The sequence below is a fragment of the Carya illinoinensis genome, chromosome 6, assembly GCF_018687715.1.
Source record: "Carya illinoinensis cultivar Pawnee chromosome 6, C.illinoinensisPawnee_v1, whole genome shotgun sequence".
Lineage (NCBI taxonomy): Eukaryota > Viridiplantae > Streptophyta > Magnoliopsida > Fagales > Juglandaceae > Carya > Carya illinoinensis.
The window spans coordinates 24,733,891-24,748,574 of NC_056757.1; the positions used below are offsets into that span (position 1 = coordinate 24,733,891).

General features: G+C 31.8%; 2 protein-coding genes across 9 annotated transcripts; both read left to right on the forward strand.

Annotated features, from left to right (window-relative positions):
• Positions 1 to 570: 570 nt before the first annotated feature.
• LOC122312926 (death domain-associated protein 6-like) lies at positions 571 to 1,816 on the forward strand. Its single transcript, XM_043127600.1, has one exon. The coding sequence runs from the start codon at positions 670 to 672 to the stop codon at positions 1,672 to 1,674; it is 1,005 nt and encodes a 334-aa protein (XP_042983534.1). The 5' UTR covers positions 571 to 669; the 3' UTR covers positions 1,675 to 1,816.
• Positions 1,817 to 4,119: 2,303 nt separating this feature from the next.
• LOC122313972 (carbonic anhydrase 2-like) lies at positions 4,120 to 13,584 on the forward strand. Of its 8 annotated transcripts, none has more exons than XM_043129325.1 (10): positions 4,120 to 4,500; positions 7,310 to 7,603; positions 7,972 to 8,036; positions 8,227 to 8,367; positions 9,522 to 9,570; positions 10,425 to 10,541; positions 10,830 to 10,883; positions 11,891 to 11,976; positions 12,935 to 13,040; positions 13,131 to 13,584. In XM_043129325.1, exons 3-10 carry the CDS (start codon positions 7,981 to 7,983, stop codon positions 13,293 to 13,295), a joined length of 774 nt encoding a protein of 257 aa, XP_042985259.1. In that variant the 5' UTR covers positions 4,120 to 4,500; positions 7,310 to 7,603; positions 7,972 to 7,980; the 3' UTR covers positions 13,296 to 13,584. The 8 variants fall into 8 exon arrangements, with proteins under 8 accessions (XP_042985259.1, XP_042985258.1, XP_042985256.1 ...); XM_043129324.1 differs by having other exon boundaries at positions 7,310 to 7,542; XM_043129329.1 differs by having other exon boundaries at positions 4,121 to 4,500; positions 7,310 to 7,616; positions 7,972 to 8,033.
• The last annotated feature ends 1,100 nt before the right edge of the window (positions 13,585 to 14,684 follow it).

Genomic DNA, 14,684 nt, shown 5'->3' on the forward strand with positions numbered 1-14,684 from the left:
AAGATAATAAAGATTTCTTAAGAGATACTAACTTATACTCCAATGATATGCCTAGTCATTTTATCACATACTAATAATAATCCATTAATCCTATCAAATGAATGATAAACTAATCGATTGATATAAAAGTCAGCTAATTCACTTAGGACACTCACAATATATAAAGGTTAATCGATCAACAATTCTTTCCTTAATCAACAAGTAGTTAATCCAAAAACTATATATTATATCACATATATATGACCACCCACCACCTACAATTACATCAACATGGGAACGCTCTATAGCCTTTACTATTTGCCTGACCCATGGAATTGGACTAACCCAGCTAGCTGTCCACCTCGTCACACGTTCGATCAATATAATAAATAAATAAACCTTTCTGACCCTTTCATAAGTCAATCCTAAAAACAAGCTGGCCTCATCTAGAACCCACCCCCTTCCAAACACGTGGGGAGCTCCGATTCGATAATATCCGTCAGCTTCTTTATGGGTGAACACGTGTTCCTTGTTAACCAAAAGGCCTCGCTTACTCGGCTTTCCTCCCAACAACCTACTTAAAACCAAACAATTAATTCCAACTCATATCCTATATATACTCGAAAGACATCCCAGCCTCGGCCTCTGTACCATTGTTCGTTCCAGGTTTACACGAGAAAATACATAAAAATGCGTAAGGGTTCTGTATTATCCTTGTCTCCCAGCGTTGATCTTTATCCACCTTCAACCCCGCGATATGCACAAGTCGCCGCCAAAGTTGGCGATGATTTTAGTACAAAGCTGAAATTCAAGGCTTTCGGTTCCGAGTCTGAGGAGCCGGTAGATGAAGGATGCTCAAAAGGCAAAGATTTGGATGAGTTGGTTACTGATGAATCGGCGGGAGCACCCGCCGACGAAAATGTTGAATTTCGAGATGAATCTGCGGGAGCAGGTGAAAATGGTGAAGAGGAAGAAGAAGCAGCACATGATGATGATGATGATGAGGATTTCTCTTTCGCTTGCATGAATCCCGACGGATCTCCGATTTCCGCGGATGATGTATTCGTCGATGGCCAGATCCGCTCGGTGTACCCTATCTTCAATCGAGATCTTCTATTCACCGAAGGTTACGACGGCGATTCGAAGGCCAAGGACGCTACGTCCTCTCTCCGACCGCCGCTGAGGAAGCTTTTCGTGGGAGAGCGAGGTCCTCCGCGGCCGTTGTCATCCTCCGAATCAGAGAAACTGGAGGGCGAGGGTCCGTACTGCGTGTGGTCCGGTAAGGCGGTGGAGGCTTCTCCGCAGGAGCTTTCCAATAAGAGCAACTCCACGGGGTTCTCTAAGCTGCGGAGGTTCCGAGACTTGGTCCTGCGAAGCAACAGCGACGGCCACGACGCGTTCGTGTTTCTGAGCCACCCATCCGGAGGCGTAAAGCCGACAAACGAAACGACGGCGAGTACAAAGAACAACAACGTTGAGAAGGCGAGGGTATCGGCCGGTGGTGTGAAAGCGCAATCGAAAGGGCAGGGTTCGAAGGGTGGCGCAACGGCATCGTCGGCGCACGAGAAACATTACATGAGGAATAGGGCGAGAAGGGAGGGAGATAAGCGGAAATCGTATTTGCCATACAGGCAGGATCTGGTGGGCTTTTTCACAAATGTGAACGGGTTTAGCAGAAATGTCCATCCTTTCTAAATTCCCCCCTCCACCAATATAGATATTTATTATTATTTATTTTTTTGTAGATAATCTAAATTGATTTATTAATTTGTAATGTAAATGATAGCAGAAAAGTAGTAGTAGTGTATGGAAAAGAAACATCATTAGCTCCTTCTTATATCAAGGCTTTGATCTTTCTTTTTGCTTTCACCTTCTCGGTCACGGGAATATTATCCTTTATCCGACTTTTCTAAGTTTTCTTCAAAGTTCTTTTTCAAGAAATAAAAAAGGAAAATTGTCATTTGAGAGAGGAAGTCCTCTTTATTGAAGAGATTCAGACGTCAGAAAGTTATTCATATAAAATGAGATTTATAATTTTGATTATTTTATTTAATTTATTGAATATAATTATATGGATAATATTTATTATTATTATAGAATTGGTTTTATATATCTGTATTACTTCAATTTGAAATCCTCAAATTTAAATAAGAAATTCAGAAAAACAAAAAAAATCTATTCCCCATAAGTTTGATCTATTTAGGGTGACCACTTTGATCTATTGGCCTCCCTCACGACTATTTTCCAATTAATAAAAAGGTTTTATTAAATGTGTGGTAAGACAAATTCAATATAACAATTTTATAATTATTTTTCAACTCATCTTCAAATAACCAAAAAAATTATGCCATTTCGTTTAAAATAAAGTTTAATATTATAAATTTATGATCTATTTCATGTAAATTTATAAGGTTATCATTTTCATTAATTTAATATAAATTTGTTTATATATTAAACACTAGTACTTGTTAAAATGTGTAGTTGATGTATTTTGTCTTGTTTTTGGAGGACAGAAAGACTTCAATTCTGAGATGGTAACCTTAATGATGATGTCTCCCGTACGTTACACGTATCCGAACATTTCCCCCCCACGTCTCTTTATTTGTCACTAATTGCAACCATCTTCACGTACCCTCCATTTTAATGTAGAGTTCTGCATGACCCAAATCACAGGTTTTTGTCATTATAAAAGCTAAATAAATCTTATTAAATCCGATTGTTTATTTAAATTTATTTAAGAAAATAAACTCATTAATTTAAAACGTGTCACTTCATATCCACTCACTCTTTTTGGATTAATCTTAATAAAAATATAATGTATATCCCACAGACAAAAACTATTTGTATAGACACCGATTTTATTTATTTATTTAGTGATTAAAGAAATATTTTTAAATGATGTTATGGATTTTTTTTAAAACAATATTTAAAGATATAAAATAATATATATAAAAAAAATTAGCCTAATCGGTGGCCCACTTCGATAGCTTTTCTTTGTTAATCCTAAAAAAATGACATGTAACAGATAAAGTTTTATTTTTTTTTTTTCCTACATTATTAAGAAAGTATTTTTAAATAAATTTATAAATTTTTTAAATATTAAAATGATTTAAAGAATATTTAAAAAAAACACAAATAAAAAATTATATTTTACACTTCTCGGCAACAATTGCCAGCATTGAATATCGGTAGCACTAGCGGTATCCTTAAAAATTTCTTTAAATAAAAATTGCCAAAAATTTCTTACATAGATAATTTTAAATCCAAAAGAAGCTAGTTGGGCTCATGAGGTCTCTGGTGAGTTATAGGTACCAACCATTTAACCAGCTTGTTTCTAGCCCAAAAAATAGAGCATATATTTGGGCCGCCATAAATATGATCCAATCTTTTCATGCTTACAACGTATTGGTCAAAACTGAAGTGCTCAATCGAGTCAATCCCCTAAAAATTATCCATGGATCCCAACCATCCTTTGTAATTGCATGGATTAAGGTTCGGTTTGGTATTTAAAAAATTTTATATTAAATTTAAAATTTTTATCTTATTATTATAATTTTTTTTAACTTTTTATATAAAATATAATAAATAATTTAATTTTTTCTTTATTTTTTCAAATTTCAAAATAATAATAATATTAAAATATAATATTTAATATTTCATTTTAAAACTTAAAATTCTCTACTACCAAACTGAACGATGCAAAAAATTCTCAGATCTCAAACTAGAAAGATTCTATTTATTCCACCCAAGGAAGTTTCAGCAATAATTTTAATTAAAATATCGAAGCTAATTCAGATAAGATAAAAATGTTCGATTCTATCATCCTCAATCATACTCAATATATTTTAAATTAGTTTATATATATAATATAGACAGTCACTATGAAAAATAGTGTGTGGTCTATTATTAAAAAACAAATTAATTATTATTTTTTTTTATGTGAATCATGTATTTATTTACATTTTTCATAATGATAGCACTATGCTTGCATACTTACGACTGTAATTATTATCTTTCTAAAAAATAACTTGAAGGGAAATAAAAGACAAAGTTGTGACATGGTGGAACATGACAGGCTCGAGATGATTAGGAAATATAGGACGTGCGTGGGATTCTCATCCACAGGGATGGGAAGCCTTGTTGCTAGCTCATGTTGCCTCTCACCCTTTAGTTTTCTTTATCCATATCGTCCATTCCCAGCCTCTTTTTAGTCCCCATTCCCGCGTCCTACATAGCAAAAAAACCTATTCTATCTCGGCCACTCTGCTACCGATCTTCCGACTGTAAAAGATACCAATGATCATGTGAAACTGATCTCTGCCAATATTATTATTATTATTTTTTTGCTCCATTTCAGAGACTTGTGTCCGTAATATTTTGTGTCAAAATACAGTTGAAACTTGGAGATTTTATGATCCATTTCTCATCTGTTTTCTTGAGAGGATTGCCCTGAGAGAATTAGCAATGGCAGGGTCGTTTAGAAAGTGCAGGATGCTGTGTTGTTCAGGCAAGGTCTTATCTGTAAGTACCTCACTAGACTCTTAATTACTTAATAATATATATATGTATATGCTGCATGAGTTGTGTTTTTATTTTTATTTTTTGGTATAATAATTAGCAAATTAATTTATTATTCAGTTTCCAATTAAACATTTTGATAATGGTAAAGTTGCATGCAATTCCTCATAATTATTAATGTTAATAATGGAAAATACAGCTCTAATTCTTATCTTGTATATACATGGTGGAAGCCTATTTCCTTTACAAAAGTGTGATTAACTTGGTCAGTTTCAGAATCTCATTTATAATTATAATTATTAAGGGTTTCTATACAAATCTTAAGGCCGCCTAGTGTGAAAGAAGTTCAACATATGAGATCGATGAATACTCTTGTTTTTTTGAGTCTTGTAGACATGATCAAACACTGAATGAACGATGTAGTATATATATAAATTTTTACTAAGTGGGCAGCTTCTAAAACTATTATATGGTACAATGGAAACTTTGTTTGGTGCTTTCATATTCTTTGAGAAAATAATTTTTCTATATAGACTAGGTCATATAAATAGTTGTTTATCTTGATGTTATTTTTTTCATTTTTAGTGATTGATATCTTCTTCTTCTTCTTCTTCTTCTTCTTCTTCTTCTTCTTTTTAATATATATATATATATATATATTTTTTTTAAATATAGTGATTGATGTCTTCTCCAACATGTGTTTTTACTCATATTCAGATAGTATTTAATTAATTCTAAAATATAAAATGTATTTCTAATCATAATTATTTTGTAACTTTAAATATGTCCCCTTATTCTTTTTTTAAATATTATTATTTTTAATAATTTTTCTATTATTTTGTTTTTGTCTCTATTTCTGTCTCTCAACTCAAATTTGTGATTTTTTAAACTTAGATTCATTTTATAAATCTTCAATTCTTCTATATATATACACATACACATGATACATACTTACATATATATATATATATATATTTATTCTATTAGTTGGTAGTTTATATATACATATAATTATTTGTATATAATATATAATTAATTTTGAAATGGTATCGATATCGAAATATTTCGTTTCAGTGCCTTAACAGAAACGGTATTCAAAACTTTAATTTCTCTTCTATGAGTACAACTAACAGTTACAAAGTGATTTATATTATATATAACTTAATAAATTTATTTTATAATAAAAATAATTGTGTAATATTATATATAGTATACAAAATACTGAATACAAGTCTTAAATAGATAAATTTTATATAAAAGTTTTATTAAAAAAATGAATTCCATTTATAATAAAAACAAATTTTTTACATTTTTCAAAATAAAATTTGCTTTTTTTGTAAAAATTTATATAGGTCTTATCTATTTAAATTTGCATAAATTATTTCTATTAATTCATATAAATTTATTTTTACAAAATAACAAAGTATTTGTTCATTTCCCATTCTATCTCATCATGATTCAATTGTCTCTTCACGTCCGCAATAATTTGAAGCATTCCTTGTTGTCAGTTTCAAACATTTTAATATTAAAAATACCCATCTTTGTCCGTGGTGGGACCGGATATGAGTGGTAGGGCTCCCCCCATTTAATAGAGTTCTTAAATACTTGAAAACATTTTTGTGACATAAGACAGAAAAGGCCCCATAACATCACTGGTTTCAGAGAAAAATCCTACTACTCCTTTCTTGAGAATATGAGGATCTCATCTACGTATATATGTGACGAGAATAGATAATTTTGAAAAAAAATTAAAAATTAAATAAAATATTATTAAAATATTATTTTTTAATATTATTATAGTTTTAAAATTTTAAAAAATTAAATTATTTATTATATTTTATATGAAAATTTAAAAAAATTATAGTACTGAAATGAGATAAGATAAAAATATTTTTATTATCCAAATGGGACATTAAAGAGTCGTCCGAGTTATTATTTTAAATTTATCCAATTATGGTCGATGATTGTGTATCCAAAAATCAACATTAACAATTAAATATAGAGTGGTACTACTCATCAAAGCCAAACCATAACTTTTAGATATTTTCATATTATTTATTTATCTATTTATTTATTTTATTTTTATTAAATTAATTGAGTTGTTCTATTTATCATCTATATACCACATATTTGTTATATAAAAAAATTAAAATAAATATAATGTGTGCAAATGATAGTTAGAGTTATTCTATAATATATATATATATATATATATAGTTAGAATTAATTTTTAATTTTTTTCTTTTTTCTTGTCATATTTTTTAACATATTTAAATATTTTTAAAAAATAAAAAAAATTAATATATTAAAATTCACTTTCTTAATCATTAAGTAAAAAAATAAATTAAAAAAATTAACAATGCTGAGCCATTTGAGCAGTACCAAGCGGGCTTCATAGTAGTGTTTTGCATATACATACATACAGACATACATATATATATATATATATATATATAATGATAACCTTACGATTATTATTATACAACTCTACATGAAATTGTGTTATTCCAATTTTCCTTCTCTTATGCCATTATCAACGTAATCTAATATTCTAATCCTTAAAAAAAAGAAAAAAGGAAGGGTAATGGTTATTGAAAAATTTTATTCATAAGTCTTATATATTATATATTATTTTTTTTATTATTTTTTAATTTTTTTCTCTTATCAAATATGTAATATGTGGATGATTAATAGAAGAATTTAATTATTTTTGAATAAAACTAAATAAATTTTTTAAAAAAATAAAAATTTGTCTGTTGTGTGGTAAAGGCTTGTGAATAGGAAATCTCATGGTCATCTTTGGATTAAACAGCACAGGCGTCCAAACAAGACAGCCAAGATCCCCATTTATAGATAGAGGCTAGAGCCATTCCTGCATCTCTGGCTGGCCACACAATTATGAAGAAAGTATTACGTCGTGGGAGTAGTAGTGATCATCATCATTTCTCCTTGAAAAGTGAGCTTCTCTGATTACAGTCCCTAGCTATAATTCTCTTCCGAAACCCAGAAGTTAGAACCAGGCCAGGAGAATCTCCACAAAGATCCGTACGTACAGATACTACTCGATCCTTTTTCCTCTCCATCTGCAAGTGCTCACGCTTTATCCGTGCGTTTTGACTGTCCGTATACCTCATCTTCGAATTTGATTTCCGTTCTGTTTCTCGATCCCCACAATTCATTTTCTGTGTTTTATCTTCTTTTCCTTTGGAAAGTTATGGCCGGGCTCATCTCTTTAATTCTCTTTCGACATTTATTTCGAAGACTTGCCCGATTTATTGTAGATATTCTCAGTATCGTATCGTAGCTTCTCATGAATCGATCTGTTCGAGAAATAAACCTAAAGGATGTCCCTTTTGATGATGACTAACCGAGCTTTGCTTGGGTTCATTCGTTTGATTTTTGGTTTAAAGAAATGTAAAACAATTTTCAACTCTCGGAATGGGTAAATAACGTAATAATTTATGGAATTGGCAGAGCGAAGACATGGCTACGGAGTCGTACGAGGAGGCCATTGCAGGACTCACGAAGCTTCTCAGGTGGTACAGTGTTCCCTCCCCCTCACTGTCCTTCCTCGTCCAAACAATCATAGTACTTTTTATTTATTTTTTATTTTTTCTTGTCTGTAAATGGACAATGATTCGCTGTTCTCGATTGTCATTTTCTGTTCCGTTCCATCGGGTTCCAAACTGTACTCTACTCTGACGGAGGTTAAACTCTTTTTGGTTACAGTGCGAAAGCTGACCTTGGAGATATCGCCGCCGCAAAGATCAAACAGATAACGGCGGAGTTGGAGACGGCTGGTTCAAATCAGTTTGATCCAGTCGAGAGGATCAAAACCGGCTTCGTCCACTTTAAGAAAGAAAAACTTGAGTACGTACATTCTTGTAATAATCCTTGATCGATTTTGTCTTAGTATTTATATTTTTCTTCTACGCTGTTCATCATTTTAATTTTAATCATTCTCTTATATGTGTATAAATATGAGATTTTTATAAAAAAAATCATTTTTTTAATTATAGATTTTACTTTTTTTTTTTAAATGAACTCACAAAATTTGTAACTCTTAAAATTGTATATAATATTATTTTAAATTAAATACATGATTTTTTAATAACTTAATTATTTGATTAAACTGATTTTTCTAATAACACTTTGACTAAATTAAATTCATAAATAATACAAAGGATGGGGAGGAGACCTCGACAAACAGTACCCAAACAACTTGTACACAACAATGAATTAAAAAAAAAAAAAAAGAGAGACTATAAACACTTGCTCTTCTCGACATAAAGTCGAGAAATTGTCACTATTTAAATGATTTTTAATGTAATTAATTGTTGAATTGTCATGGAGAGTGCTATATAAAATCCATTGTATCCCATTTCTTACTTAACAAACTCCTCATTAATAGAAATTCAAGAAATGATAATTCTCACCTTGGATTTTATTATTTACAGTCACATTATTTATGTGGTGTATTATAAGCACTGGTTTTATATGTTAGTAATTTAAATAAATAAACACTAAAAATATGTCACCTTAATAAGTGCAAGAGGACAAAATAAAAAGACATTATTCTAAAACTTAGCAATGCCGATTCAATGATAGCGTCATTTATTGTCAATTTCATTTTAATTGTTCATCATCAAGACATTTACGTAGTCCAAAGAGAGTGCATGATTCCCTAAAGGAAAATATTTTAATTACAAAGAAATTATATAAATGTAATTTCATAAATTAATATAGTTTGAAATGATACATTAAATTATAAAATTATTTTTATTATAAAATATATCTAATAAATTTTTTGAAGCTACATCAGTTTATAAATTTATTTTATGTAATTTTTTTTATATATGTAGTAATTCTCTTCTTATAATACATCAAGATGCCAAAAGTTTAATTGATGAACTTTTCACAGATTGTTGGAGATCGATCAAAAAGCTTGAAAGGTTCTAGAAATTTAAATTGGCTTTGCAAAGTTAATGTAAACTGAATGGTGTTCAATGCATGCCTTTTTTCAGGAAGAATCCTGCTTTGTACGGTGAACTTGCCAAAGGCCAGAGTCCCAAGGTTTCTCATCATGCTACTCTTTTTACGTGGAATCAATTTATTCACGTTTTCTTTTATTAGCGGCTATGTGAAAATCTGTCATATATATATATATATATATATATATATATTAATTTACATAAAAAAATATTAGTATTTTAATTCTTTTTATCAGTATAATAAACTTCACAATAAATAAAGAAATAATATTTACACTCATAGATATGCAGTATTTTCATTTGTTTAAATAATATTTCCTTTTAAACAAATGAGTACATATGTGATTCACTTAAAAAAATTATTTTCTTAATGTTAGACTCTATCAATTTTTAAAAAGATTATGTAGTATTTTCATATTTTAAAATTGTATTAAATATTATTTTGGAAACAGTAGTTGCATTCACACTTAGGCCCCATACACGTGATGAATAGGATACGATGGATAGAAGGGCTTTTGGAATTTATTGGTAAAATTATTGGTGGTAGTGGTTGAAAAGTGAAAGGCTTTTTTGTAGTCATGTTGGATAGATATTCTTTGCTTCACATTTGCATTTTGTCAATTTGAAACAGTCATAATCAATAATATCAATGGTAAGAAGTCAAAGACAAAAGCAAGTTTTATTTCGCTAATGGCAAAATGGTCTTGTGATCTATTGGCACCTGCACTCAAATTTGTCTGTCATGGTTGGGATTTGAATCCTAAAAAGTTATTATTAAGTACTTTTTAGTTGACATATGGTGAGAGGTTAAAGTATTACATCATCTGTATTTCGAGACTATCTAATAATTTTCTCTCGAAACTTTTGGTATCTTATGTCACATACATGCATGCATTTGGCTAACATAGGTATATATTTGTTTTAATGGATATGCAGTTTTTGGTATTTGCATGCTCAGACTCTCGCGTTTGTCCCTCCCACATTCTGAATTTCCAACCGGGAGAGGCCTTTGTGGTTCGCAACATAGCCAACATGGTCCCGCCCTTTGACAAGGTTCTTTTTTCGTTTATCAAACCCTCACCGATCTCTAAGCTTTTGTTCACATTTCATCAAGAAATTCTTGTCCTTGTGGCGTCCTTTAATTCATCTACTTGACATCACGCGTACTTAGATTGGTTTGAAAATTCAGAAGTTGACACTAGTGGTTTAAATGCTGTCAGACTTGGCGAAAGAGGCTCCTCCCACCTCTTAAAGAGCCTTCTCCTTTTTTTATTTTATTTATTTGTTTCATTTGTGGCACTTTATATTTGTTATGTTGATTGGCTCTGCATGTTGCTGCAGAATAAATACTCAGGCGCAGGGGCGGCCATTGAATATGCAGTGTTGCATCTGAAGGTTTGAATACATGCATAGCCTAACTAGCTTAGCTAGCCACTTTTTCCCTTTTTATTCTCACGCCTCACCTACTCTGTTTCGTGGGAGTTGTTCTTTTGGCAAAGGGAGACTACTCTTATGGTGGGGTAGGCAACGTGATGTCGCCTAGACATCGAGCGTTCCCCACAACCTCCCATATGCATTGATGCCAATGTACGACAACCCACCCACCGAAGCCCCACCAATAGATGCTTTGCTTTCTAATATGCCAGCAATTTTCAACTCCAAATTAAAGCGTCATGACCTTGAATTACTACCCATCTTTTCATCCTTTAGAGGTAGCAAAATGATGTCCTTTCTACTTCCCCAATTTCCTTTATAAATATTTGTTGAAGGCAGGATAATATGTGGCAAAAAAACACAGTGATTGGACTTTAATTGGTGTGATTGTTTGCCTTTACTAATGCATTTCTCTTAAGACCAATTCACCAATTCACCTTGGTTTTACCCTGTTTGTACTACAAATTGGGAACAGGACTTGAAGTGTATAGTATCAAATTTTGTAAAATATAGAATATTTTGGTCATATAAACTCTATGTTAACAAGTACTAAATGACCAAAATACTTCATGCTTTACGGTTTAGACTAAATAAATGTTATCCATTTCATTTGAAATAGAGATTATCCATCCTATAAAACCGGGAGTTCGACCATTAAAGACATGGAAAAACAGTCGGCACAACTTATGGGAGTTGGAAGTCAGGATGATGGAAAGACATGGATCTCATCTCATGTACTTGCCTAGTTGTAATAATATGCTTGTGGTAACTACTCTAAATAATGAAATATAAGACAAATAGAACATGATTATGTTATTGGTTGGGTCACTTACTGCCTTATAGATGAAAAGTAATGCCATAAAAGTGAGAAGGCAGAATAGTTTGTCCAAAAAGAAAAAGTACAAAGAGCATGCTACCTCCCTTCCCCTTTATTCTGATAATGAAACTCAAAAACAAAGATATTTCAGGTGGAATTTATTGTGGTCATGGGACACAGCTGCTGTGGTGGTATAAAGGGGCTCATGTCTATACCGGACGATGGGACCACTGCGAGGTACGCAAAAGCATTCTTATATGATCATGATGTCTTAAGAGCTCTTAGCCCCATTTTTCGAAATTATGCTAGAAAGGATTTTGTTTTTGTTTGTTTGTTTGTTTGTTTGTTTTTTAAAATTTCCTTTTATTGATTACATTGAAATTAAAATTAACATTACATGATCAAAAGGGGAGGGGTGTCCAGAGCAGAAGTCTGGCTATAACGGATGTTATGGTGATTTCACACACCACTTGTTTTAAAAGGAGGTGAGAGTTTGAAGTCAAGAGCTCTATCATAATATCATATTAAATAATCATTTATCCCGAAAGCATATTTGTATAATATTCTTAATAACGTGGATTATAGGGTTCAAAAGACAATAACAACACTAACTTAGACTGCGTTTAAGTGTTCGGATGATTTTAAATGATCTGAATTGATTTGTAAATAATAATATTTCATAAATTTTATTAAAATTTGTTTAAATATATAAAATAGATTGAAATTAATGGGAAATATTTCTATGAAGATAAGGTACAGGAATATTATATTCCAGTGATGGCATATACTCATAGGCATCCGAAGAATGTGATAAAGAAAAATTGAAGGGAGCCTTTCAAAATTAAATAACATTTGGCATATACCAACATGCCATTATTGCCTCTATGCCCCCACTAATTTCCATAATCCTTCGTGTCTTTCCATGTCAACATTAGTAAAGGCAACTCGAAGCGTTTGTGGGTATAGTGAATAGTTTTAATAAAGAGACATGATACTTGAGATCATGAGTGTGCAGGTACAATGTAATTATTTTTAAGAAAAAAGAATAAATACAATACTCACGTGAAAAGAAATCAACTTTTTAATAATAAATTTTTTTTTTAAAATAATTACACGACGCTTGCTCATTTCACAATTGTATATAACATTATTTATAAAATAGCTTGCTCTCAATTTCTGTGTATTGAACTTGCAGTGAATTTATCGAGCATTGGGTCAAAATCTGCTCCCCCGCAAAGACCAAGGTTAAGACCGAATACAGTGAGTTAAGTTTCCATGAGCAGTGCACCAATTGTGAGAAGGTAAATTATGGCTACCGTACTTTTTTTTTTTTTTTTAACAAGGGAAGAGCAGTCCAAAAGTTTTAAGTTGGGTGACCCTCATGCATGCAGGAAGCTGTGAATGTATCACTGGGAAACTTACTGACATATCCGTTTGTGAGAGAAGGTGTGGTGAATAATACACTGGCTCTCAAGGGTGCACACTACGACTTTGTCAAAGGAGCTTTTCAACTCTGGGATCTTCACTTCAAAATTATGCCCACCCTGTCTGCATGATCATCTGGTTTATTGTTTATCTTCATATCCTTGTATTTGCCCTAAAGAGCATTCTATACAGATAAATGCTATTCTTCATCTTATATTTAGTCATCCCCAATCACACTTACTATCATATTTTAAGTGGTTAATATTTAAATGGTTAAATCACTTAAAATATGACTTGTAAATAAATGTGATTAAGGATGATGAAATTTAAAATGAAAAGTAGTCTTGCTCTTTAGTATATGTTAATGAGACTTGCAAAATAACACATTAAGTGAAGTGTTTAAGTTTACATAAAAAATAATACATTTGTGGGCAAGTCAATAATCACTTGGAAAACACCTATAAAACAAGAGTAATTCTATAGATCAGCCATTGTAGACAGCCCACACTCCACACTTCCTACAAAATAACCCATCATTTCATTCTCTCTCCTCAACTATATTCAATCTCCCCCTCTCTCATCAAACTCTCTCTCTCTCCCCTCACCTTAAACCCTCCTCTCTCATCAAGCTCTCTCTCTCCTCAAACTCTCTCTCAACTCATTGGACCCTCTCTCTCTCTCTCTCTTCAAATTCTTTTCAATTTCTTCTTTTTTCCTCATTTGACCCCCCTCTCTCTCATCATTTCACTCTCTCCTCAACTCTCTTTAATCTCTTCAAGCTTTCTCTCTCATCTCATTAGACCCCCTCTTTCTCTCTTTAAATTCTTTTCAATTTTTTCTTTTCTCCTTATCCGACCCTCTCTCTCTCTCATCATTTCACTCTCTCTCCTCAACTCTCTTCAATCTCATCAAGCTCTCTCTCTCTCTCTCTCTCTCTCTCTCTCTCTCTCTCCCCTCACCTCAATCTTCGGTCTCCAACATAGCCACCATACACGAATTTGATGGATTGTGAGGCCTGAGTTTTGGGGGGATGAGGGGGGACGGAACTCAACTGAGAGGGAGGAAGGGGGGTTGTAAGGCAGGAACATGTTCAAAAAAAAAAAAAAAACCTACTTTCCAATTAAGGTGTGCAATGGATTATGCGAAACAATGGTTGATAAGAAGCTTTTTTCGTAAAACAATGGTAAAGGAGCATAAAGATTGTTCTTTCATCAATGGGCCGTGTTTCATAGGGCACTTCAACCCATGTCTTCTTACCTCTCAACATTCTAATGTATTGTTAAAAACTCTTCGCATTGAATATTGTTGTAGCCTTCTTTCTTCAATTCATTGGTGGTAATCTCCAATTAGGGGTATGGAAGGATAACAACCACTTGATATTAGTAATCTCCATTCCTAATCAAACAACCAATTGATTCAAAAGTTGAGTTGATGAAAAGACAATAGATTTTATCATTTATATTATATCATAACATTTATCCCCAAGTGTAGACTAAATCTTTAATATATAATATTTAATT